Genomic DNA, 27,533 nt, shown 5'->3' on the forward strand with positions numbered 1-27,533 from the left:
TAAGCCAATCTGAATGTTCTACCTGTAAAACCTCTTCAGTTTATCAAAGGACTTTTCACACTTAATCTGAAGTCTTTGATTGGCTGGCTACTTGAGATCTCTTCTCAATTCCTTAAGGTACTGGCATCTTATCACTTTAAGTAGGATGGGGATGACTATTGATCTACTGAGTTGACATCAATTCTGTGAAGGCAATAAGGATTGAGAAGTCTTCAATTGCCTATTCTTAAGAACTGTCAGGTCCTCAATCACCTTTATCAATCAATTACCCACTCTTCTCTGTCTCTCTCTCTCTCTCTCTCTCTGTCTCTGTCTCTCTCTCTCTCTCTCCTCTCTGTCTCTCTTTCTATCTCTCCCCTTTTCTCTCTCTGCCCTTCTCTCTCTTCTTCTTTCAAAGGAGACAGAAAGGAAGGATGAGAATTAGGTCATAATCTTAGGTAATTTTGCAATGATACAAGCATTTTCTGAGTCTTGGTACCCTAAAATAAAGAGAAAAGGTAATCATTGGCAGCTTTTCTTAGTTTTACACATGCAAACCTTCAAAATCAACATTTATAAGTCTGTTTAGAAGTCTCTTCTTCCTATATCTATATATACGTATACTCACATTTATATGTACATAGATACATCGATAGAGATATTGAGATCTATATATCTATACGTATATATAATTCTCAATCGACTGGTTCTCATGCATCCCTAATCTGACACGCCACTGAACAGGTCCTAGTTCTGAGATGTCAGACCTGTACATTAAACTCACATTAATACACATAAAATGTAATAAAATGAGAGTTCATTTCCTTTTCAAAAGGACGGGGCAGAGGGAGTAGTCTTCTGGAAATCATAAATCAGTTGTCTTCCTTCCAGGCATTTTGTGAGTTTCTGAAGTTTCTTCACACATCTGAATGGCAGCTATGGAATCTCTGAGCTCAGCAGACAGGAAAAGGGAGGCCTTTCAGGGTCTCTTTCTTATGGTATCATGTTTACTTTCCCAGCAGCTTTTTTAATACTTGAGGGTCCATGAAAGACAGTTTTCCTGGGAGCACCAGACTCAAGGGTGGTACCCTACAGACCTTTTCTTTCTGTCTGTGAACATCAGGCCACTAAACTGCTAATGGCTCTCCTCCTTATAAGCCCCTCCCAAAACTATGTGTTCAGCCAATGATCACACATCTTTCCTGATAAAGAAAACATATTTATCTGGGCCATGAGTAGCTCCTTCCCTTATTAAGAATGTCTAAGGAATTTCTGCAGAGAAAGCACCAGCCTAGGAAACAGGGGACCAGATTCCATCCCTTCCAAACTGGACTTATCACATCACTTCTTGGGCTCTGTGTTTCCTCATCTCCAAAAAGGGAGCAATAATAACTGGTTTCGAACCTCACCAAATTGGGATCAAAATAAGATACTGTAAATGTGATGTGAAAACTGCAATGCCTTAGAGAAAAACGTGTGTCATCAGATTTTTAAAGGAGCTAGCACTCATTTCTATACACACATGTGCCTTCTAAGTTTCTTTTCTCTTTCATTGTAGGTGTGCTTTGTGAACCTGGATGTCACCAAGGAAGACTGCAGCAATGAGCACCTGCGACAGGTAAGAAGAAGAAGCCGGGGCTACCATTATGTTCCCTAAGCTCTCCTAGTGCATGAGGCATCCCAACATATGTTGCTCCCTTTGACCTTCTATAAGGGCTGCCGATTCCAGAAGACTTTGGAGTGAAATGATGATCACATCACAATTGATTTTCCTGACTTTTTTTCCCCAAGTGCTCACAGAAAGTTTCTCTTTCCCCATCAGGCAGGCACATGTTCATTTTCCTTTGTCTAAGCAAGTAGTGCCCTAGAAGTTTCTGCACTTCCCAAACCTGTGTTCAGCTCCTTCTTGCAGTTCTGGGTAGAGTAAGTTTGGCATTCCAGAATAACCGATCTTTCACTTGGATTGTGATGTGCTCATTGGGGATAAACTTATTTATTAATGCTATAGAACAAACCCCTAAAATGAGACCTCTTTGAAGGGGAAAAAGACACACGTACAAATACACATACACACATGAGTAGGTATGCACTGACAAATCCTACCAGTTCATAGCTGAGTTGTTGTTTTGGTGTTTGTTTGTTTTTTAATGTGGTCTATATGTAAATCAATACAGTAATTTGTAAATTATCAGTTCTCCACAGCAATGAGCTGACATTTTAATTAATCACATCAATATTCTCTCTCTCACTAGACCTTTAGCAGAATGTTAGGAATGAGCAAAATTTTGTTTCACTTTCTTTTCTCTTATGTATTTTCTGGCCAAAATGTTACTGGAAATGCCCCTGTCATGATTAAAAGGCAGGTAGCAAGAGGGCATGGCTATCCCACAAAGGAGAGAGTCAGCCCCTGGACAATTTCCACAGGATGGTGGCAGCTTGTTCCCTTGTGGCTCCTTTCTTCTATCAAACTCTGCTAGTCATTTACATGGTGGTGATAAAGCCCATTTTCATGTGGTATCATACGAATTAACAAAGGATAATGCAAGACGGCAGGATTCCAAGCTACTAAAAGCATCAGGGACAATCAATAGAGACGCACACAAGAGACAGGGAAGCATTTTATTCAGATGCGAAGAGGATTGAAGATGGGGGGTAAACTAGAGAGAGGAGTCAGGGATGCTCACAGAATTGTCTCCGTCAACCAACTTGTCAAGTCTTGGTTTTAGCTACAATATCTCTTGCCTCCATCTCTTCTTCTCATAACCACCACCATGCTTCAAGCCCTTATCACCTCTCACTCAGGCTCCTGCAGTAGCTCCCTAATTGGTCTTCTTGCCTCATGGCTTGCCAATCCACCCTTCACAGAGCAGCCAAAGTGATTTTCAACAAAGTCTAGTGGCTCCCTAGTTTGCGGAGACTCCTCAGTTTAGCATTGAAAGTTTGTCATAATCTGACTCTAGGCCCCCTTTCCATCCTTATAACTCTCCTTCACCCAAGCTATAGTTTCACTACATTGGTCTCATTGCTGTCCCTCCTGCATGACACCTCATCTCCCATTCCCATGCCTTTGCACTAGTTGTTCATTGTGCTTGGCATGCACTCCCCTTCTCACTTTCAGCTCCTGAAATTTCTGGTTTACTTTGGGATTTGTCTCAAGTACTTTCCTGCTTCCTCTCAGCTGCTAGTGCCTTCAGCCCAACTAGTGCCTTCTCCTTCTCTGCTCTGTGTGTGCACATGTGTGTATGTGTTCCTGTGCATGTGTGTCCATTGTGTTCTTGTCTGTTAGAGATCGTTGAGGGTAGAAACTTTCAGTTTTGTCTTTGGACCTCCAGCACCTCACACAGTACCCAGAACATAGTAGGCCCTTAATAAATCCTTGTCGATTGAGTGGTTGATTGAAAGAACTGGGAGACTTTGGTCTCAATGGCATCATGCTGAGAGATAAAACTGGCAATTTCTTTGTTCCCCTTGGAACTGACTGCTCTCTCATATAGGAATATCCACTTTGCCACAACAGCTTTCTAACAACTGGTTTTACATAAAGAATCAGACACAAACTGTCACCCAGCCTGCTGAGTACTATAGTGGGGAAAAACACTGGACTTGAAATGAGAAAGACCTGAATACAAATTGAATCTCAGACACATTCTACCTATGTGGCCCTGGGGAAATCATTTAATCTCTGGCTTTGGTTTCCTCATCTGTAAAATGAGGATAATAATAGGACTCACCTCACAGGGTTATTGTGAGGATCAAATAAGTTTATATATGTACTGTGGTTTGCAAATTTTAAAAGCATTATATAAATACTAGTTATTATTATTGTTTGGAAACAAGTTCCTTATAACCTGGACATATATGTGTGTGTTTGTGTGTGTATACATGTGTGTGTATATATATGCATATATGTATATATAATATTATTATTATATTATATCTATAGGAGGGGCAATGAGGGTTAAGTGACTTGCCCAAGGTCACACAGCTAGTGTCAAGTGTCTGAGGTCAGGTTCAAACTCAGGTCCTCCTGAATCCAGGGCTGGTGCTTTATCCACTGCGCCACCTAGCTGTTCCCTTTGGACATTAAATTTTTTAAAAAAATAATAATAATATTTGAACTGGAAAAAGGTTTTAAAGGGCATCATTACAGCAATATGTTATAATTTCTCCAGTTTTACAATTAGGAGTTTTTCCCTGTGTCTAACTAGAATGCTCAGGCTTCAACTCACACCTATTCTAACCTCAGTATATTCAAAAATGAATGTTCTTTATGCTTGTTAGTAGATAAAAGACTTTTAGAAATAAAGCATCTTTGGGATATTGGGAAGGGGGTAAAAGGACATAATTTAACTGGAAGTATTTTGGTTGAATAAGTCATTGCATGAATGATCTCATTTAAGTAACTGAAATGCTATAAATCTGAGCTAAATTAAGATTTTCATTCTATAGAAGTTGGTCAACGTTTCACCAGATCTCCCAAAGCTTATCAATTCCATGAATGTCCAACAACCAAAGGAAAATGAAATTGTTCTTCTGAGTGGATTATCATCAGGCAACCTCCATGCCGATTTTGAAGTTTCCAAGGTAAGACTGATAAAATAACCTTGGCAGGGAAGGGAGGGGAAAGGTGGAGCCTCCTTCAGAAACAGTCATGCTTTTTGCAGATTAAATCTAAAATTAGAGTTTACCTTATCCCAAAGCCTCCAACATGAACCGGAACAAGCATTGGTGAGTATTACCAAAAATATTAAAGTTCATTTTCGAAGGCTAACAGGCTTAAAACAAGTGAAAGCTCTTTACGTATTGAGATCCAAGATGTTTTATCTGTCTTACAGAATAATGTTCATTTGTATTCATAATGCATATTGTTGGCTGGAATATGGTGGTGCTATCAAACACTATGAATGTCCTTCAAATTTTAGAGGGAGAACATTAAGTGAAGCCTTAAATGTCATGTAATTTAATTAAGTCCATGCAGAAAATTATTGGTACATTCCAGCAACCTTTGGTTCTCAGCAGCTCAATAGTAAAGGAGGATGAAGACAGGCAAAAAAGAGGTAGGGGGGAAGGAGAATCAAAGAAGACAGAAAGGAAGGGTGAGAATTAGGTCATAATTCTATGTAATTTTACAATGACACAAGGATTTTCTGAGTCTTGGTACACTAAGATATTAGAGAAAAGGTAATCATTGGTGGTTTTTCTTATTTTTATACACGCAAACCTTCAAAATCAACATTTATAAATCTGTTTAATTAGTAGATTTTCCCATGGGTTCCAGATCTTTGCCCAACTCAGAAAGACTAGGGATCACTTCATAAGTTAAATTAATATGTTAGGAATGTTAATCCTAAAGACCATATTCCATGGAAATCTGCTATAAAACTTCTGAAACTGGCAGAACTGAGTCAGAGGAATTACATTGCTAATTTGTGAAGATTTATGGCTCATAGAAGCCTAGAATCATAGAATTGGAAGGGATCTTAGAAGTCATCTGGACCAACCTTCAGTATTTGATATTTTAGTATATCTAAGTAGCCCTTAGTATCCCAAGCTTCCTTAAAAGCTCAGTTCCAGGGCCACTTCCTACAGAAGGCCTATCCTAAGTCCTTGCCTCCCCCCGCCTCCCCCCCCCCACACACACACACAGTTACTAGTGCTGTCCCTCACCAGAAATTACTGTGGATCTATTTTGTTGATCTTTTGTATTACGTTTTGGTGTATATGTTGTTTCTTCTCCCTACTTCCAGTAGAATGTGAGCTTCTTGAGTGCAGTCATTGCTTCCTTTTTTTATCTTCTACTTTTTTTTTTTTTTTAGTTTTTAGGCCATTTTTAGTCTTTTAGAAGTCAGGAAGACCTGAATTCGAATCTGTCCTCAGACATTCACTATTTATTTGACCCTAGGCAAGTCACTTAAACCTGTTTGCCTGTTTCCTCATCTGTAAAATTAACTGGAAAAGGAAATGGCAAACTATTCAAGTAGCTTTGCCAAGAAAACCCAGATGGGGTCATGAGGAATCAGACTCAACTGAACAATAAGGAAAGTCTTTCTATCTCTGGAGTCTAACAAAATGCTGGCCATATAGTGTGTGCTTAATAAATGTTTGTTCATTTAATAACATTTCTGTTATTAAATATAAATATTTATCTATATAAATATACATTAAATAGAAATAAAATGTAGTGATTGCAAGTCTGATAAGGAAAGTTGTCATATATTATTGTCAGATAAAGAGTAATCTTCAGGTGGCAGTAGTAAAATGTAAGGAAAAGTAATACTGCAATAGCATCTCTGATTTCTGAGTCTCTTTATTTGCTTAAGGTCATTGAGCCTCAAGCCCAGAATTTAATGTACACCATCACCCACCCACCATGATGGAAGCAATTCAAAAAATAACTATAAATATCTCACTCTCCAAAACATAGCATATTAACCAGAGAATGTAAATTTTCAAGTTAAGTGGCTATTTATTCCAGTGTCTGATGAATTTAGCAAAGTTGAAAGTTGTTTTGAAGTTACTGATTCCCATAAAGGCTTTTACAAGTCTGGTATTGATATTCTATATTTTATTAATGTAAGTTCAGCAAGGAAGATTTTTAAAAATATTTCCACCAAATAAGTCATTTAATGAAGAATGTCATTTCCTTTCATACAAAAGCCCTTCCTTCCTGCTTAAAGTCAACTTGACTCTTGTAACCATATGGTTTGCTGGGGAAACCATACGCAATGGAACTAATTTACATTGGCAAACAGAATGTCCCTGGCCTTGGTAAGCTCATCAGGTTTTACCCAGCTTTAGTGGTATGTAATTTTGTCAGGGGATAGATATCACTTGAGAAAATCTACCAAAGGATGAGCTTGTCACAAGGAGGCACTAAAGTATTTGCTTGTGAAAATTAAAATCTTCAAAATTCTCCAAAGAGTTTACGATGTCATGTAACCCAAAGTGTTAATGATGAAGCTTAGAATAGGGCTGACAAAGTCAAGCTTAGAATAATAGATGTTTTTAAAAACCCTATGCTGCAATTTGAACAAACCAAACTTGAAAAACTCTTTTCCCCCCTCAAAAAAAATAGCATATCTGTGCCTCCAGCAAGGTCTTGAATTATTTTTTTTCTTTCTTCTATATTTCTCATTTCCAGAGGAGTTCTCATTTATGTGGGAAAAAATGAGTAGGTGGTAGGGCCAGCCCCAGGCAAAATTATGCAGTAGGCAAAAGTTGTCTTCTTTGATTCCCTCCCACTGGTTTTTTGAGCACTCTGCCCTCTTCCCAAATTCCATGTCCCCTACAGGATTCTCAATTTTTGCTTGTTTCAGCCCCCTTAATGCCTATGGCTTCCCCAGCTGCACTATATCTAGGCTGAGTGTTTAAATTCCAGGCTTCTTTTTCTCCTTCCTTATGTACAAGTACAGCCTATCTGACATCACTAATTGGCTCCAAGAAAACATGTTAGGGAAAATAATGGTACAGGGGTCAGCTAGGAACATTTGACCAAACAAAGAGGCAATATGGTGCAACAAAGTGCTAAGCTTTGGAACCAGAGCTGTTGGAAGACCTCAGTTCAAATCTTCATTTATCATGGGCAGGTCACAAACTCTTTGTGTCTCCATTCCTCATATATAAAATGGGCAGGCGGGGTGGGGCAGGGTAGACTGTATAATATCTAAGGCCATCTCAGCTAGAAATCTAAGAACCTATGTTCTTCATGGGACAGTGGGACTTTCGTGAAATTGCAGTCAGGTTTCATTACAATACAGTGACAAAATGACAGCACAGTGGCATTGGGGAGGAAACCCAGGCCACAATCAGGAGTACTGTGTCCCATTCTCCATACCACATTTTCAGACAGACATAGGTAAACTTCAGTGCCCAGAAATTCCATATCATTTGAAGGAACTAGGGATTTTTGTCTAGAGAAGAGACACGAGAAGTGTTTTGAAGTATTTGAAGAAACTATCCCACGGAAGGCAGATTAGTTTTGTTTTGGTTTTGGTTTCATTTTTCTGCTTGGGACCAGAGCACAGAGCTAGGAATGATAAGTACGAGTTTCAGCAAAGCAAAATCAGGCTTGAGATAAGGAAAGCTTCCTAATAATTAGAGCTATCCCACAAGTGGAAGGGTAGGATGGATTATCTGGGTAGGTAATGGGCATCTCTTCACATAAGGTCTTCAAACAAATGTTGGATGACCACCCATTGGGAATAATGATGATAAGATAATAATAATAATAGCATTTATGGAGCACTTTAGTGAAAATCACTTTACAGATGCTTTCCCATTTGATCCTCACAACTCCATGAGGTACATGCTATTATTATCTCTATTTTTACAGATAAGGAAACTGAGACTGAGAGAGCATAAGTAAACTTACCCAAGGTCAGTGTCTCAGGCAGGATTTAAATTCAGGTCTTTTCTTCCCTGAAGTTTAGCATGCTACAGACTGTGCCGACTAAGCCTGCTTTGTACATGACAGAGTTTGTGCAAGTCATCAAATGAAAGAAGATGGAAGGATTTTGCTCCATACTTGGAGATTACCCATGTAGTATCTGCAAAATAGCTATCTTCCTCCTGTCATGTGGAATTAGAGGATATGTGATGGAATCCCAGCTCTGGACTATGACACTAAGCAAGTGACTAAATCTTGATGAGCCTCAGTTTCCTTAATGGCCCAATGAGGGGACTATATTAGATGATCTTTAATGTCTCAACCAGCTAAATTGATGATTCCGTGACCCTAGGATCAGGACAGAATTTATGCATCATTCTGTGCACATTATGGGAAAACATTAATTCTAACTTGTATTCTATTTCATTATCCATGATGACTCCCATATCCATGAAGAGAAATCAGGAGTCAGTTCAATAATTTTAGGAAAAATAATTAGGAGCCACTTGTTGGTAGGTTATATTTGAACCTGTATTTGCCTAATGAAAAAATATGTGTTAAGTATTTTTTTTCTAATTAAATATAGCAAGCATTAATTATGAACCTACTAATGAGTTGAACTAGTGGCCATTTTGGCATATTTGGGGTCAATGAAAAATCTCTTCTTTATTCAAAAGATTTTTGGTTTTTCATTATCCACAGATTGCATAGCATCATGTTTATAGACTAATAATACAACTCATTCTCCAGAAGTATTTCCTTACATAGGAGATTTCTTTGAAGACTTTCTTTTCTTTTCTTAGATCATTAATGAATTGAAAAGAAAGTGCTTCCTCCTTATGCTTTTTTTTTCATCTTTGAGAGAACCTCATTACTCATTTGACAAATTCCAACTGATATCCAAGAGCCCCTGGGCAAACTGATGCTGACATTGAGTAGGCCTGACTCTACAGCCATATGTGCCTATCTTTAATTAATCACACTTGAACAAGGAGAGTTTGATTGAAAAGTAAAAGGTTAGTGAAAGGTTATCAGTCAAGAACTCATTCAAAATTCTAGGCACAGGGGCAGCTAGGTGTCGCAGTGGATAGAGCACCGGCCCTGGAGTCAGGAGTACCTGAGTTCAATCCGGCCTCAGACACTTAACACTTACTAGCTGTGTGACCCTGGGCAAGTCACTTAACCCCAATTGCCTCACTTTAAAAAAAAAATTCTAGGCACAACCCTTCATGTTTACTATGGCATCTTGTTTGAGGATCATTAACTAAGATGCTAACACACCTTTTTCCATTCTCCTACTCCTGAAGGATTATCATCATCTCCTACATGTCATATCATGATTCAACCAACTCAGCACCCGTTAAAGCTCATTGTTCACCCTAGATGTTTACACATACCCAAACTCTCTTAGAGGGAAGAACAATCAATTTGGAGTTAGAAAAGTTAATTCTGCCCTTTGTTAGAGCCTAGACCAGATTTGGTTTTATGGACTCTCATTAATCATGAAGTGGAACAAATGAGAGACAAATTATGGAGGAGAGAAAGGGAAGAAAAAAAGGTAGCACTTGACGGTCCCAAACCCAATGGGTATTCTTCAACAAAGACCTAGTGGTGCCTCTTAATGATGATAAAGTTGTTATCATTTGCATGACTTCCTACTAACCTCGGGGTTCAGTGGTCAGTCATTCTTGGGCTTGATCTTATCTCAGATGGCAGCAGAATGTATACACAGAAATTAGTATTCTCATAAATTCAATGAAGCATAACAATAGACGTTGGAGGAAGATTATTATGGAAAGCTATTTCATCTTTGACCTTTGACACAGAACTGTGACACAGGACCCACCTTTTTATGGCCATTTCACTTTCTTTGGTTCCATGTTTCTGTACCTGGCTGGTAAAGGAATGAATCTCTCTGTCTACCATGTGTTTTGAAAGTAAAAAAAGTCCATTACCTAGCTATGATTGGACACCATTTGGACCTTGTATAACATTAAAGGGATGGTAAGAAAGGTCATCAGCTACAATATGTGCCCATGCAACTGAACAAAGCCAACAGACCCATCCAGGTTTTAAACTCATTACTTTATCCTCATTAGCATCATATTCTACTTCCAATAAATAATAAGGGTCTTTGAGAGATGGATGACTCACTTCCAAGGGACTCCTATAAGAATTTTCCTCATTAGAAAATGGAAATCTATTATCGCTGGCTGAAGAACAATGTTTGATTTCAAATAAATCAATAATTTTCCTTAGTGTCACCAAAGCAGACACATAAAATGCTAAAGTGAAAGAAATTGGAATTTTATTCCAATTAAATGAGACAAATCGACATACAGCTGGCTGTTTCCCTTATACTAAATTATCTCCTTGGCACTTTGTTTTCCCAAGCCTCCCTCCTGATCAATTAGCTCATCAGTATGACCAAAAAGGATATTGCAAATTTCCAAACCAGAATTCTATTCTTCCTCCAAGGATCTGTCACAGAGATCTATGAATGGACAGGGGGGAAATCAAGAGAGGTTTGGGGTTTTTTTCTTTAATAGTTTCTCTCTTTTCTCCTAGTATCCTTGGCTGTCAGATATTTGCTTGGTTCAGTGTGCGAGGGGGAACAGACAAAACAGTACCAACTGTATCATCTTTGAAATCAACAAATTTCTGATTGGCCTCGAGCTGGTGCAGGAGAGGCAACTACACCTGGAAACCAATGTCTTCAAGCTGGAAGATGACACCAACTGCTCTGTGTCTTCAATAGAAGAGGACTTCCTCACAGCATCGGAGCACTTAGAGGATGAGAGTGAAGTGGACGAATATAAAAATGGTAAAAGTCACCCAACGGGACCATATTCACCCAGCTGAACTAACCTGCTCCAGATAAATAATAGGCATCACTCAAAGATTTCTAACTTGTTACTGAGGGACTCCTATAAGGATGGAATTATAAACTTAACAGAAAAAAAAAGTCTACCTTAAGTGTCAGAGACCAAGCATGTTACTTTGGTTTTCTGTTCATAGAAAGGATTTTGCTGATGATAAGAAATACAGACATTAAGATGCCAATTAATATAGCAGGGAGCAGCTAGGTGGCACAGTGGATAAGGCACTTGCCCTGAATCAGGAGGACCTGAGTTCAAATCTGGCCTCAGACACTTGATACTTACTAGCTGTGTGACCCTGGGCAAGTCACTTAGCCCTCATTGCCCCATCAAAAAGAAAAAAACAAAAACAAAAACAATTACTATAGCAGAATGAGTTATACCCCCATCATCCTTTTTTATTGGAGGTTAAGGGAAGTATGAATTGGTATTATTTATGAAGTTATCAGTTACTCTAAAATGGTGTGGGCAGTGAGATGCTATCTTATACCAACAATACTTTGTGTATAATATAGTATCATATAGTTTGGGAGCTAACAGACATCATTGTTGTTCAGTCATTTAGTTGCATCTGATTCTACATGATGTAACGATTGGAATGATGCCACCTGCTGGAGACTTACTGGAGAAAAGCTCTGCCATGAAGTGAAGGTCTTTGAGGGCAAGACCAGGAGTCTTTGCTTTGGCATCAGGAAGTGACGTTTGCTGGTGGGAGGAAGAAGGGGGGAGCCTGGCGCTCTGACTGGGGCTCTTTCCTGGGGACTCTGGCAGAGAGTGGAGCTAGAAATGTGCTCTCCCTTTAATAGATAGATGAATATAGGCCTTTCTCTCTCTCTTTACCAAATTCTTATTCTCTTTAATAAATGCTTAAAATCCTAACTCTTGCTAAAACTTATAATTTATTGGCGACCACTCATTAGATATTTTAGACAGACTAGCTAGAATTTTAGCCCTTAACAATGACTTCATGGACTTTTGTCCATGGTGTTTTCTTGGCAGAGATACTGGTGTGATTTGCTATTTCCCTTTTCAGTGTACCCCCAATTTACAGATAAGGAACTAAGGCAAACAGGGGTTAAGTGACTTGCCCAAGGTCACATAGTTAGTAACTGTCTGAGGTCAGATTTTAACTCAGATCTTACTAACTCCAAGCCTGGTGCTCTATTCACTGCACTACCTAGCCACCCTGAAAAAAAAAATCCTAGAAGCTATCAATTCCAACCACCTCCCTTTACATATAGGGCAACTAAAGCACAGAGGATGAATGACTTGTGCAAGGTCTTGCAATTAGTGAGGCCAGATTTGAGCAAAGAACTTCCTGACTCCACATCTAGCATCCTATCTTTAAGGGCTAGATGAAGTAATATTTTGTAACTGCCAAGATTCTGAGGGTCTAATGAGAATGGGGACATACTCTACTAGTAATTTCTCAATAGCTTCTGTAACCACAGATAGAGAACTTCTCCTCTTATCTTACTATTCTCCTGCTATTCATAGAGGGGAAGCCCAGAGGCTGTTGCCAATATTCTTAAAGTTTATTCCATAAAAGACTCAGAGCTAATCTCTGCCACAAGTCAGAAATTGAAGGGACCCCCCAGTTCCTTGAGGCTAACATTCATAGCCATTGTAGTAGTTAGGGGGAGGGGGATAGAGGTGAGGGAACTAGAGGGCCATGATGCTCTCTCTGGTAGCTTTCTAAAGGATGAAGCTTGTTGTTCATTATACAAATAATTTCTAATGTCCAGTTTAAGTATATGTTGGACCCTCTGATACACTGTATTATTGCTTGGCTTGCCAGAATCAAGTTGAGAAAATGTTTTAAGTCTAGTGTTTTCTTCCCCCAAAGGACACCAAAATGCTATTGTACTGGAAATTATACAGCCCACTGCCTCCTAAGCATTTTTTTTGTTCATCTCTTAGAAAAAAAAATGACAACTTGATATTCAAAAGCTAATAATGACTCCATTTTCTTTCCTTTAGGTTATGAAAATGTAAATATCTCAGTCAACCTTTCAGAAAGTAAGAAGTCAAAGGGAGTTACACAAGGGGATCTGAATTGCAAAAAGGGCAAATTACGTTATGCTTTTGAAGAAAATTATATTTGCAAAGATAATGCCATTTCACATAAACCCTCAAGGTATCTGGAAGGAACGTTGAAGAAAGCAGCAGCAGAAATTGTTTTGCCAAGTACAGAGCAATTGACCCATCAACTGCAACAGAAAAGTGACATTTCTGGGGAAAGGGGACCAGCCACAAGCAATTTTGCAGAAAGCTTTAAAGGCCCAGTGGAAAATTCTCATGCCTTGCAGGCTCCGGACAAGAGACATTTGGACAGAATGATTAAGGAAGAACTAACATCTGTATGTGACACCATCTCAAAACATAATGAAAACCCAGACCCTGAGGGTCTGAAGAATGAAGAACAATCTCATTCTCCTCTGCAAGATGAAGGCAGAACAACTGGTGAGTATGCAACAAATCTGGCAGAATCTGTCCTGCAAGATGCATTTATTAGGCTATCCCAGTCTCAACCAACATGTCCCACGAAAGCTGTGGCAAATGTTCCTGGTGAAAATGCTTTGATTTCAAAAGGCTGCACTGCAGAAGACACGGATCTCCCTAGGTCCTGGCAGGAACTTCCCAAAATAGTCATTGTACAGAGTCCAGATAGTGGTGAAGCTGTCTCTGAATGGCCCGGGACAAACCCCCCAAACCTCAGCCAGTGGCTGCAATCTGAGCCCTCAGCTGAAATTGCAGATGGATTTCACGAAGAGAAGTCCACCAGACCCCCCCAGAGTGCTCTAGAAGTAGCTTTAGCTTGTGCTGCTACCGTAATTGGAACCATTTCCAGTCCTCAGGCTACTGAAAGATTCAGACTAGAACAAGAAACCTCAGCAACCAATGGTCAAATGCTGGGGAATGAGGAGCTTCAAAGACAAGCCCCCCATGTACTTCAGGATGCCACAAGCATGGAGTATTCCTTTCCATCAGCGCTATGTGGCATGACTCAGGTGGCCAGTGCCGTGGCTGTCTGTGGTCTTGGGGAAACAACACAAGAAGATAAGTATCCCGTGGCTTCAAGCGGCCTCTTGTCTGCAGCGGAGGCCTCGGCAGCAGTCCCCCTCCACGGCAGCGTAGTGCTGGGCAGTAACATGGAGCACTTGAACAAAAGCATTGCAGAGGCCCTTCTCAAGGAGACATCTCTGGTTCTGACTAAGCCCAACGCCTACAGCAGCATAGGAAACTTCATGGAATCAATGAACGAAAGGATTATTGAAACCATGTCCAGGCCTCAGATTTCTTGCTTGGACAAAATCCTTGGGGATGAACTAGCAGAGGATTTATCCAATGTTATCCTGAAGCACTCACTTGAAGAAGCTAACCGGAACAAGAAAATGATCGACGCTGAGACCCCTGGAGATCAAGATAAGAATACCCACGACATCCTCGTGGAGACTGTAAATGAACTGCTTTTCAGTGTGATGTATTTCACTTTCAAGAAGATGAGCAATATCACACAGTTCAGCGAGCATCCTCCCGTCTTTTCTAAAGAGAACAACAGATGGAGAGGAACAGGAATAGACCATCCGCTAACAGAGACAGCATCCAGTCAAAAGGCTTCAAAAGCTGAATACTCCAACAGCAGCACAATGAATCATTTGTACAATGCCAGCGCTGTCAAAGATCTTGTAGATGTCACATATCCAAAGAGAGATAATTATAGCCGAGGAATGGCAAACATTTTTGAAAGCCCCATGCTTCAATCAGAACTGCCTTTTAATAACAACGCCCATAATTCATTGGCTGCAAAACCATCTCCTAAGAAAAGATACCCGAAACAAGCCACTGGAGATTACCCCAGAGCTCCTAATCAGAGGCTCAGTCACAATAGGAACGGACTCAGATCCTTTTCAGATCCGTTACCAGGCAGTGGGATGTCTCCTGAATTCACAATCAACCCAGACGCCCAAGAAAAACGCAAGCATGACAGTCTCCTCGATAGTGAAGTTCAAGCTAACCTGTCTCAGTTAGGGAGCAACCTGATGCTTCCGTCTCAATCCATGCGACAAGTTAAACATTCAACAGATAACTACTGTGTAATAGACTTTGCTGAAGAATTAGCGGAAACTGTAGTCTCCATGGCAACGGAGATAGCTGCAATCTGCCTGGATAATTCAAATGGAAAGCAACCTTGGTTTTGTGCCTGGAAAAGGGGAAGTGAGTATCTGATGACACCAAGCTTGTCCTGCCGAGCCCTGAAACGAAAGAAGGAAACCCAGGCCAGCGGATCCGTCGTCAGGAAGCACAAGCCCCCTCGCCTTAGTGAGATAAAGAGGAAAACTGATGAGCACCCTGAACTCAAAGAGAGGCTAATGAACAGGGTCGTGGATGAGTCTGTGAATCTCGATGATGTCCCAGACTCCGTCAACATCTTTGCAAATGAGGTAGCTGCCAAGATTATGAACCTAACAGAGTTTTCCATGGTGGACGGAATTTGGCAAGCTCAAAATCATCCTCGAAACAGGTTACTAGGTGAAAGGCTGAATCGTGTGAAAGCATCTAGCTGTGAAAGCATCCCTGAAGAGGATTCCGATTCCCAGAGCTTCGTAAACAGCCTGGGCTTAATGAATACCTTGAGTCAGCCAGTTAGCAGAGCCAGCTCTGTCTCCAAACAGTCCAGCTGTGAGAGCATTACAGATGAGTTCTCCAGGTTCATGGTGAATCAAATGGAAAATGAAGGGAGGGGATTTGATTTACTGCTTGATTACTATGCTGGCAGGAATGCAAGTACCATCCTAACCTCGGCTCTTCAGCAGGTGTCTCGAAAGAACGGACACCTGAGTGTGAAGCCCAGCTGTCCCTCTAAGCAATCCAGCACAGAAAGTATAACTGAGGAGTTCTACAGGTACATGCTAAGGGACCTTGACCGAGAGAGCAAAGATAGCACATGCTCTAGCAGAAGCAGCCGAGACTGGGGCACCAGTTTGCTGCCTCCTTCTCCCCGGTCCCCATTTTGTTACAGACAGTTCTCTGTGCCAGAGAGTAGGTCTTCTTGTGCCAGGCTAACAGTGAATGCACCAGTCAAGGCAAACTCTCTGGATGGCTTTGCTCAGAATGGCCAGCAAGACTTCTTAAGTGTTCAGCCAGTCAACAATGTGTCTTCATCAGGCCTTTGCAAGTCTGACTCTTGTTTATATCAGAGAGGGAGAACAGACCAGATCACAAGCATGTTGATTCACGAGACATGGACAAACTCAATTCAAGCCCTTATGCAAAAAAATAAAATCATAGTAGATGAGACAGAAGCAGCAGATGCTGATCCTGCTCCGAGAGGTTCTCCCTGTCACGTTAAACAGTATGCTAACAGATTAGGTGCAAGCACTGAGGAGAACAGAAACATTCTGCTGGTGGTTCGTCAGGATTCTTCTGCTTGCCCAAATAAAGACTCAGTAACAGAAAACAGGCATCTTCCCCCTGCAGCTCTAGACCAAGGAGCTCCACCCATGGAACAAACACAAGCTGGCTTTAAAAAAGAGCATTTCTCCAGCCATGAAACTGGGCTAGGGAATTTCACAGGTCCATCCTCCTGCTTAAGGGAAGTACCTTTGATTCAGATTGAAACTGATCAAAGGGATGATCTTATTGAAGAATCAGAAGCTGTTCTTTCCCAAAACATCTGCCCTGGTGAAACAAAAGAGGATGACGTGAACAAAGGAAAGGACCCTGAAACGGACAGCGGCAGAAACACTGCTGCAAGCTCCATCACAAACAACAGGTGAGTGAGGAATACTCTGTGCACTATACCATGGGACTTATAATAAAGAGCATTTCACCACAGACGTTAGTGGTGAGAAAGGATTCAAGGAATTCTCTGGTCTAGCTTCCTTGCCTTTAGGCAGACAATGCCTTCTTATCCCCATCTCATAGATCAAACAAATGAGGGGGAGGGGAGGGTGTTGATTATCAATTCCTACTGGAACTTTCTTTATAGATTTACCGCATATCCAGAAGAATATTAAATAAAAGCTCATTTCAATATTCCTGTTTTCCTTATAACTGAAGTCTTTGAAAGCAAGAAATGACACAAATGTCCTTTTTAAAGTAGATAAGGAATTGAAAAGATGACCTCAAGTTTAAAAAAGAGTTCTTCTAATTCAAAGACTTCAAAATCAAATAATTTGAAAGTCGTCTAGCCCAAAATCTTACTTAAGATAAAATTTTACCCTTCTACATAATCTCCAACAAGTAGTCACAACCTATTTGAGTACTTCCAAGCACAACAAACGCACTGGGGGCATCTAGGTGGTGCAGCAGATAATGTACAGGTCCTGGATTCAGGAGGACCCAAGTACAAGTCAGGCCTCAGACACTTACTAGCTGTGTGACCCTGGGCAATTCACTTAACCCACATTGCCAGGGAACAACAAACTCATAAAACTCATAAGTCCATGTGGAAGCTCTGGACATAAATATTTTCCTTACACTGAACCAAAATCTGACCCTTTCTAACTCCCATCTATTTGTCTTTCTTCTGCCCTCCAGATCAAACTAAGTTTAACAAGACCTAAGTCTCTCAGGGTAAAGATCCACATTGGTTATGATCATGTTACCTGGTTTCAAGTATTTTCATCATCCCAGTCACCCTCTTCTGAATGTATTCTAATTTGTCAGTGTCCTTCTAAAATCTCATGCCCAGAACTAAATGTAATAAGGCAGATGAGGCTTAATAAAGAGGACACCAGGACTCACTTAATTCTATTAATAACAGCCTAAGAGAACATCAGCAATCTAATTTGATTTCATCCTACCACAGTTATGAATAGTTCACTGCTTAAAAATAAGAGAATACTTTTGTTTAGAAATGACTTTAAAATCATAATTCCCAATAGACAGGTCGAAAATATCCTGAATCAAATTTTACCATTCTTGAAAATATTCACCGAAGAGCTCTTCCCACACTTCCTACTAGGAAGAGCAATCACTTTGCAATGAATATGGATCCTCCAAAGAAGTACAAGAATGGCCGTGGGAGGGAGGGAGGAGGGGTATTTTCTATTGTTCTAACTGTTCTTGTGTTCTTACAAATAGATTTCTTCCAGATTTTGTTTCAGATAGGGACTATTCATCCCTCTCTTACATATGAGTAAACTGAGGTGTCCAAGGATACAGAGCTAGCAAGTGTTAGAACCCAAGGCTTCTTGGTTCCAAGTCAAGCAATATTAACATCTATCCTATGCTATTTCTCAGTTTGGGAAATGCATAACTAGATGGTTCATCTGAAACAGAACTATGCTTTGCTTTCTCTGTGACTTAAGGGTTGGAAGCATGACTTATTAAAAGAATTGGGAAATTTTTGAGTGATGGTTTCAGACTTATGAAAAGATGGTATTTCACAGCATGAAGAATAGGTACTCTCAATTATCAAAAGAGGGCAGAACTACAGCAACATAGGTTGATGCATCTAGTGTGGTGTCAACAAAAATAAAAAATAAAAAAGAAGGGGGAAATTCAGGAGATATTTTGAAGGGAAAAAAAGGAATAAAGAAGAGATAAAGAAAACTCCAAGGTTACTAGCCTGGGAGGAAAAAAAGGAATAGCAGTGCCCAACACAGAAACAAAGTATTTGGAAAGACAATTAGGTTTGGGATGAGGTTGGGATTGGGGGAGATAGAAGCTTAAGTTTAGACTTCTGAATATTGAAATGATAGGGTGATATCCAAGCGAAAATGTCAAACAGACAGAGACCTGGGGTCAGAGCTCAAGTGAACAATTAAGACTGTTTGGAGAGTTGTCTATTTAGAGGTTATAAAGGAAACCATGACAGTGGATGAAATTTTCAGAGACAGCAGCATTGTAGGGCAGCAAAAAGAATACTGAGCCAGGAATCAGGAACCCTGGGTTGTTATTAAATATACAGCCCTGGGCAAAAATCCCTCTGATTTCTCATCTTTGTTTTTTAAGTGAGGCAATTGGGGTTAAGTGACTTGCCCAGGGTCACACAGCTAGTAAGTGTTAAGTGTCTCAGGCCGGATTTCAACTCAGGTACTCCTGACTCCAGGGCTGGTGCTCCATCCACTGTGCCACCTAGCTGCCCCGATTTCTCATCTTTTTATCAGTAAAAATTATTGTCTTGGAATAAATAATTTCTTCCTCCCAGCTCTTACATTCTCTGATTCTGGTATAAGATGTAAATATTCAAGTCGATGACCATTATCAAATACCTGCTATGTATGAAACACCATACTAGGTAGGCACTAGGGATGCAAAGAATAAAATTAAACTGTTGCTGCCCAAGGAGTTTACATAGTTCTGGATTAGACTATAGGATCACAGGTTTAGAGCTTAGAAGCCATCAAGTTAATATATAAATGAGAGAACTAAGGCACAGAGAGGTTAAGTCATTTGCCCAGGGTCATATAGCTAGGCCATTTCTGAAGCAGGATTTGAACGCAGATAGGTATTGTAAACTCCAAGTCCAGAGCGCTTATTTTATACAAGTTCTGAAGCCTATGAAATCCAACAGTGATAGTGAGGTTTCAGAAGAGCCAGGAAGAAATGGGGTTCAGGCATAAGCACTACAGTTTTTCCATGAATCCATGGTCTTATCAATATTGCTACTCAGCATACATTACAACCTATCCGATAGTCTTTCATTCTATGTGACTCTTGTCCATAATCCTTGTTGTATAAATGTATCTTAGAAGATCTACTGAAGATGTTAGAGGACTTCCTCTAAGGCAGTTAACACTTCACACGTCCCAGTGCAATACTCAAGTCCCTTTTTTCCCTCATTTTTGACACATGACCAGTCCATCTCCTCTTCTGATCATGTACTTCTTGAATAACATTCATATCAATTTAAAATTGATAGATATATGTGACAAAGTCAGAAATCATACGTTAAAAGGAGCATGGAAATTGCAACAACAAGAAAATTTTAGGATATACTGAACTCAGTTGAGTTAGATCATATTAGGTTGGAATGAAATGAATTTAACTGAATTTTTAGATTACTTAATAGTCACTCAATAAGCATTTAGTATGAGTTTACTATTCACTAGGCACTGTGACAAGTGCTGAGGATACAAAGAAAGGCAAAAACAGCCTGTGCCTACAAAAAAATCATATTCTCCTAGGTGATACAATATGTAAATAACTACGTACAAACAAGATTTATACAGGGTGAATGGAAAATTATCTCAGAAAGGAAGGAACGGACATCTGGAGTGACCAGGACAGGCCTCCTGAAGAAGGTGAGATCTGAGATGAGTCTTGAATGAGGCCAGAAAACCTAAGAGGTGAAGGGGAAGGGGCAGAGCATTCCAGGAAAGGGGGACAGCCATTGCAAAGGCACAGAGTTGGTAGACAGTGTCATGTACAAGGAATTTTAATTATGCCAGTGCAGCTGGATTGTAAAGTATCAAAGAGAGAATAAAGTGTAAAAAGCTTGAAATGATAGGTAGGGGTCAGGTTGTAAAGACCTTTAAGTGACAAGCAGAGAACTTTACATTTCACCCCGGAGTTTATAGGAAGTCAGTGGAGTTTAATTAGTTTTGGCGGGGGGGGGGGGGGGGGGGGGGTGACATGGGCAGTCCTATGTCTTAGGGAAATAACTGGCAACTGATTTAAAAAATCGATTTAAATGGGAGATACTTGAGTCAGGAGGACCAATTAAAAGACTCTTGCAACAGTCTAGACAAGAACTTATGAGGGCCTGAACCAGTGTGCTGGCTGAGTGGAAATGTTGTAAAGAAAGAGAGAAAAGACATGTTTGGGTAATGGCCTGAATATGTGGAATGAGAGTGAAGCATTGAGAAGGACACTGAGGTTGTGAGCCTGGGTGACTGGGAGAATGGTGGTCCCCTCAATAGTAATAGGGAAATTCAGAAGAGTAGAAGGTTTAAGAAGAAAAACAATGAGTTCTGTTTTGGACATGTTGAGTTTGAGATCCCTACAGAACATCTATTTGGAGATGACCAAAATGTGGTAGGGAATGCCAGACAGGAACTCAGGAGAGAAACTATGGCTGTATATAGAGATCTGACAAGTCATATGAATAGATAATCATTGAATCCATGGGAGCAGACAAGATCACCAAATAAGGTAGTAGATAGATAGTGAGATAATAGAGTAGAGATTCTTGATTCAGTGAAATTGGTGGGGGGCAGGGGTGGGGTGGAGGAGAGAATCTTTACTTTCACTAACGCCTAACTTAAATTTAGTATTTCCTTCCCTTATGAATTAAAAAAAAAACAACATTCTGAAAAGGGGTCCATACTTTCATATTTCCATCCATGCCATAACATACTTCCAAAAAGATCAATGACAAAAGACTGACAACCCCTGGAACAGAGTTAGGGAGTATTAAGAAGGAAAGATAGGGGCAGCTAGGTGGCACAGCAGATAAAGCACTGGCCCTAGATTCAGAAGCACCTGAGTTCAAATGTGGCCTCAGACACTTGCCACTAGCTGTGTGACCCTGGGCAAGTGACTTAACCCTCATTGCCTGGGGGGGAAAAAAAGGAAAGACAAATCCATGAAAATAATTCAAATTCCAAATAATCATTAAGAATAAAAGAAACCAGTCAGCAGCTAAGCTGTTCATCTTTTCTCTTTCTCTTCCATGTCTGTACCTTGGAGTTTGTTGTTCACACTATTTGCTTTAACATTATTTATGCTTCTTACTGAGACAGAACTCAAATACAAAAAAGCGCCCTCCCACGGGGAACTGGATGTTCCAAGTGTGCTAGTGGGCAATATTATTCAAGATAGGCCAGAAGGATTTTAATCCAGAATTTTCTTTTTACTAGTATCTTCCTCTGAGGAATCTGTAGTGAATTAAGTGCTAGTTTTACTAGAGTGGAACAATTCCCAGGATTTTCAAGGGCAAGGGATCACTCGTACCCTGCACACAAAGTTGTTAGGGAAGAATTTTGCATGTCACAATTGAATTTAACTACAAAATACAATTGAACACAAAATAAATTTCACTTAAGTCAGAGAAGAAGACAGGTAAGATGGCATTTAGCTAAGTCTGCCATTTCAGAGTTTTTCATTAAAGGGAGATATACCTTTCCTTCTCTGTGTGGATAAGTGTATCCTTAATGAAAACTGCAGAGTGAAGTCAGAACATATTGCAATATACTCAATCTCTGCAATAAGAGGTTTGGAACAAAGCTCTAAACAGAATAGGGTGGTAGGGGCTTTGGCCTGGGCATCAAAATTTAGAAGGCACTTGGCAGAACTGAACTTAACACCTGAATTAGCAAGAATAATGACTTAAAATGGGAAACAACAGATGGTGTAGCCCAAAGGAACTCTTCATCAGTCTAGCCTTCCTCTGCTTCCTTCCTCCTGCTTACCTAGAGATGGCCCACATAGCCTTTGCCCTCTACAACAGGGACACCCAAAATCTTGAAGAGTTTTTTTTGCTCCTTGCCCCAGACATTAAAATTTCAAGTTATTGCTGTTTGTTTAAAAGACCCACTACATTTTGCAAAACAACCCCTGAAGTAACACCTTTAATAAGGCTTAGGACTTGTTTATTCTTTACTTACTTAGCCCATGAATTCTTATTAAGAGTAAGTTTAGATGAATCAGATGGGGTGATAAAGTCTAGTGCCAATTCTTTTTTTGTCATACTTTATGAACTTTCTAGAAATACAAAGTGCTATGAATCAATCAGCAGATATTCATGGAACATCTTTGTGTCCAGCACTGAGAATAATACAGATACAATATAAAACAGGCTCCCTGCCCTCAGTGAGCTCATTGCCTAGTTAAAAAGACAAGACTAATACAGAGGAAAGCATTATAAAGCACTGAGATAATAAAGTATGTGATACAGACTGAAAAGGGCAGATCTTCACTGCTGAATCCATAAGAAAATATAAAGAATAAAACACAATGAAAACACGTTGATAATTTGTAATCTGTGTCAATAGAGAGAATAAGAACTAGGATTTGCATAGCACTTTAAGGTCTGAAAAGTGTTTTACAAATATGATTTTATCCTCACAATATCCCTGGAGGATAAATACAATTATTATCCCCATTTTACAGATGAGGAATTGAGGCATACAGAGGTTAAGTGACTTGCCCAGGGTCATATATGTTGAGGGGGCATTTGAATCCAGCTCCTTCTGAAGATTCTAGGATTCTATCTTCTGTGTCACCTAGCTCTTGGAAAAATTCACACTGATGTGTTAACAGGTCCACTAAAATATTGTGAATAATACTTCAAATATCATTTTTTATAAAGAAGTGAGCAAAACTACTCTTTTTTTTTTGAGATGTCCCATGCTTTGGAAAGTTATTACTCTTTTTAATTATTTAGACACAAAATTTGAAGTGCAGCCAAAGAGACTAACATTCATCTTTAGCCAAGGAGTTCAATTTTAAATGTTGAGTTTGAACTTTATAATTAATAAGAAAAGCTCTGAACATGTTTCTCCCAATTACATAAAGTAGCACGAATTTGTAATCTGTCAACCCAAACAGTACCCTTGGGCTTCATGGAAACTTCAACTTGGTGTTAGTTGTCTCAGTGACATCTTGCATTTCACAGTGCTGACCTTAATACTGACAATACTCCTGATGCTGAAGTCTCTGTGGAAGTCAGAACCCCCGAGGAGTCCTTGAACCCTCCTAGCAGCGGCAGCAGTGATGAGAGCACAGGCAGCTGGTCACAGCTGGTCAACGATGAGGACAACCCTGATGACACAAGTAGCTATTTGCAGCTCAGTGAGAGATCCATGAGGTATCTGCTTCTCATTTTAGTTCCTTGGGAAACATGGATTTATGGCAAATTCCACAATCAGGACAAATCCCTTAGGGGTGTGTGTGTGTGTGTGTGTGTGTGTGTGTGTGTGTGTGTGTGTGTATGTGTGTGTGTACAAGACCACCTAATGAACATCACATCTCTTACTAATACCAAAAAAAGTCTCCTCCAGTCTCTATATAATGAAGAAGAGTTCACCCTTTGTGATATACTCTATGATACCTTAACATTTTGCTATGACTACATAGCTTATGTCAAGTCCAAGGGCTGCTTTTGTTCCCTGGTGAAAAGTTATAGCTACGTATGCTGGATAGCAAATATTGTGAATTATATCCTAATCATTCATCGGGTTAAGTAGTACAGTGGATAGAACACCAGGCCTGGAGTCAGGAAGACTCATCTTGAGTTCAAATCTGGCCCCAGACACTTACTAACTCTGTGACCCTGGGCACTTTACCCTGTTTGCCTCAGTTTCCTCATTTGTAAAATGAGCTGGAGAAGGAAATGGTAAACCACTCCAGTATCGTTGAAAAAAAAAGCCAATGGGGTCATAAAGAGTCAGACACAACTGAAACAAATGAACAACAACAAGATTCATCAGGACACAAGTCACAGTGTTTGGTATCCATCTAACCAGCTATAATTCTCTGTGACTTTGTGTATGCATACATACATATATATATATATATATATATATATATATAATATAAAATAGATATACACATACCTATATATACACACACATATATATGTAAATGTATACATACAGGTATGGAGAGAGAGAGAGAGAGAGAGAGAGAGAGAGAGAGAGAGAATTTCTGATTTTAATACTTTCTCCCATAATCTATTACATTTCAGAGGGAACACAGGCTGGGTTTACATGAGGCAAGTGTTTCCTGACTGTACTAGATATTGTTTGACCTACTTTCCCCCCTCTTCCTGTGGGGTATCTTTGGGGTAGAATAGCTAGAGAAGGTGTTAAAGATGAAGCCCTGAAGGAAATAGACTCTTGGACTATCCAGAGCTTTACTATACAAAACACTCCTCTGTAAGGTGGAAAAAAGAAAATGAGCAAGTTTTCTAACTGAAACACTGTCACCCACAACTTCACAAACTGCCTCCAGATTTCTTGGCTACCCTACAGACAAAGCACAGGCTTTCCTAGAAGACGAACTAGAAATTTTAACTCAGAGATATCTAATCTGGGTCACTTGGTTTGTTCACACACAAAATGACAAACTTCCCAAATGTTATATACATTGCACCTAAACTTCAAAATTTCAAAAGAAAATGGTTGTAAGAGTGAGGTTGGCAAGAATGGCTGAGCAGTTGAGGCTATGGGCTTGGTAAAAAGGAGATGACAGTCATCTTAATGAATTGGGTTTTTTGTGTTTCCATACTGTGATTACTCCCAGTTCCAAGAAGTTACTATCTAGGTAGCTCCACAACCCAGGAGAGGAACAGTTTCCACAGTTGGTACCTTAGTGTCCATCAGGGAATATTTCAACAATATATCACACTTGGCAATTGGCCTTTGAAATCCTCACTTGCAAGAGGTATCCTTAGAAAATACAGAAGGTGTGAGAAAGATCAGTGGATTTAATGAAACTGGATTGGTTCCATTTCACAAGTACAGACAGAGCTTTAAAAGTCTGGCTCAAATATACTGTTTTTCAGTAAGTATATGCTGGGCTCATAGAGACACCATATGGTGATTGCATAACCTCTGTGGATTATGCAATATCTGCTACCTCTTTCTCCAAGGCATACAAGGTGACAGGTGTTTTCTAAGATGCTTATGATAAAGAAGCTGTACCACCTTGAGACTACCAGTTTCTCCTTCAGTGTTGTGACCTCTTATGAAAACAATGGACCAGGTGCTCATCCTTTGTAACTCCCCATGGGAAAATCCCTACCAAATTGCTGAATGTGAATATCTGATGCATTGCCATCTGTGGGAATTCAGATCAATTTCCTACATCCCTAGAAGGTCGCTTCAGGTCACTGCCACTGCAACTATTCAAATATTTCCTTCATGTGCAGAGGTATCTGAATCTCTGCAAGCATACCCAGAACATCTCTAGCTGCTAATTGACAAGAGTGTCTAACGTGGGGAAAAAAAAACAACAAACATACCCTTAACACCTATCTTTATTTATTTTCCTGTGTTTGGAGCTGTGGGCTTACACACTCCGTTATTTTCTTCCCTCTGAATATATATAATTGAGGGAAGCAAAGAAGGCCAGAGCAGTAATCCCCCCTTGTCCCCAGGGAAGCGTTCTCAGAAGGTACCGAATTAAAATGTTGGCAATGTGGCCAAATGGTGGAGATTGGCATTAATGTTTAAATTTTTGCTTTGTCAGCAATGGCAACAGTAGTACAACTAGCAGTCTTGGCATTATGGATCTGGAAATTTATCAGGAAAACATGCCATCTTCTCCCATGATTAAGTAAGTAGCTTCAAAATTGAACTGATGTTGAGAAACACTAATTTCATCTGAAAACCCATTTGTATCATCCAAGATGCACCCAACCATGGATTTGAGCATGTCCACGTTGCTGTTCTAACCACATTGTTTGTTAATGGGAAAATGTGTTTAAGGCTTCCAATCTGGGGAGCAAGAGTATCAGGTTAGAATTAGGTCCTCCTTCATTACCACCTGCTTCCTGGCAACATAGCTTCAAAGGGATTTGATAGCCCTACCATACAGTATGAACATTTTGGATAAATGTCATCAGTACAGTCAGAGGTTTCTCTTTATTCTCTCTAGTGTCATACACAGAAGCAAAAGTCCATTTAAGTCAGACCAAGAAAAAACACAGTGTCCTTCACCACAATCTGGCTTTCCCTTTACTTGCTTCAGGCAGATCTCTCCCAAGCTTGTCTCCCAATACCAGGAGATGTGTGAGCACCTGCCCAATGATTCTGCTACCTCACAACATGAGAATCTCTGAGCTTTCATGCAGCAGGATGCAGTAGAAGAAAGGACCATTGAGAAACATGATGCAAAAAATGTGGGTAAAATACCAGGGCAACATGGGTCAGGATGACTCCCCAAACCTGCAGCCAGTCCCCCCATTAACTGAAATAAATGCCACCTACTGTTAGATTGCCCTGTGTCCTCTTATTGTTCAGGGGCATCCCAATCTCCAGAAAGAATGAAGAGTATAATAAAAGTATAATTGCTTTAGGACCTATTTCCTCAGTCCCCATTTGAAGCTAAAAGGTTCTTAAAGAGTCAGCGATCAGGTTTATGGCCTATAGTTTTACTCAGAGGATCAATCTTAAATTTTTAGCAATTCAAATTTGTCATTTAAACATCTTCCCCCTGCTGCCTCCCAGGCATTAAGTAGAAATACAGACACCTGATCATATTCATCATCTTTTGTCAGGAAGTAGAGCTTGGGAATATTCCTTGACCTCATTTTAACTCTCCCAAGCAAATATTCATTTATCTCCCTTTTCTCTTTTTGCCCAGCTCAGTGGGCCCGAAACCCTAAGTCTTGT

The 27,533-nt window shown here is 40.0% G+C and overlaps 1 protein-coding gene across 3 annotated transcripts in view; it reads left to right on the plus strand.

The window, feature by feature from the left end:
* Positions 1-27,533, plus strand: part of LOC122746799 (SPHK1 interactor, AKAP domain containing) — a 155,197-nt gene that overhangs the window by 117,336 nt on the left and 10,328 nt on the right. Inside the window, exons 4-9 of one of the 3 annotated variants that reach the window (XM_043992783.1) lie at positions 1,538-1,597; positions 4,429-4,563; positions 10,934-11,189; positions 13,225-17,020; positions 23,813-24,004; positions 26,389-26,475. In XM_043992783.1, coding sequence (XP_043848718.1) covers positions 1,538-1,597; positions 4,429-4,563; positions 10,934-11,189; positions 13,225-17,020; positions 23,813-24,004; positions 26,389-26,475 — 4,526 coding nt within the window. The remainder of the gene's footprint in view (positions 1-1,537; positions 1,598-4,428; positions 4,564-10,933; positions 11,190-13,224; positions 17,021-23,812; positions 24,005-26,388; positions 26,476-27,533) is intronic. The other 2 variants (XM_043992784.1, XM_043992785.1) reach the window with 2 other exon arrangements.

The sequence above is a fragment of the Dromiciops gliroides genome, chromosome 3 (assembly GCF_019393635.1).
Source record: "Dromiciops gliroides isolate mDroGli1 chromosome 3, mDroGli1.pri, whole genome shotgun sequence".
NCBI lineage: Eukaryota > Metazoa > Chordata > Mammalia > Microbiotheria > Microbiotheriidae > Dromiciops > Dromiciops gliroides.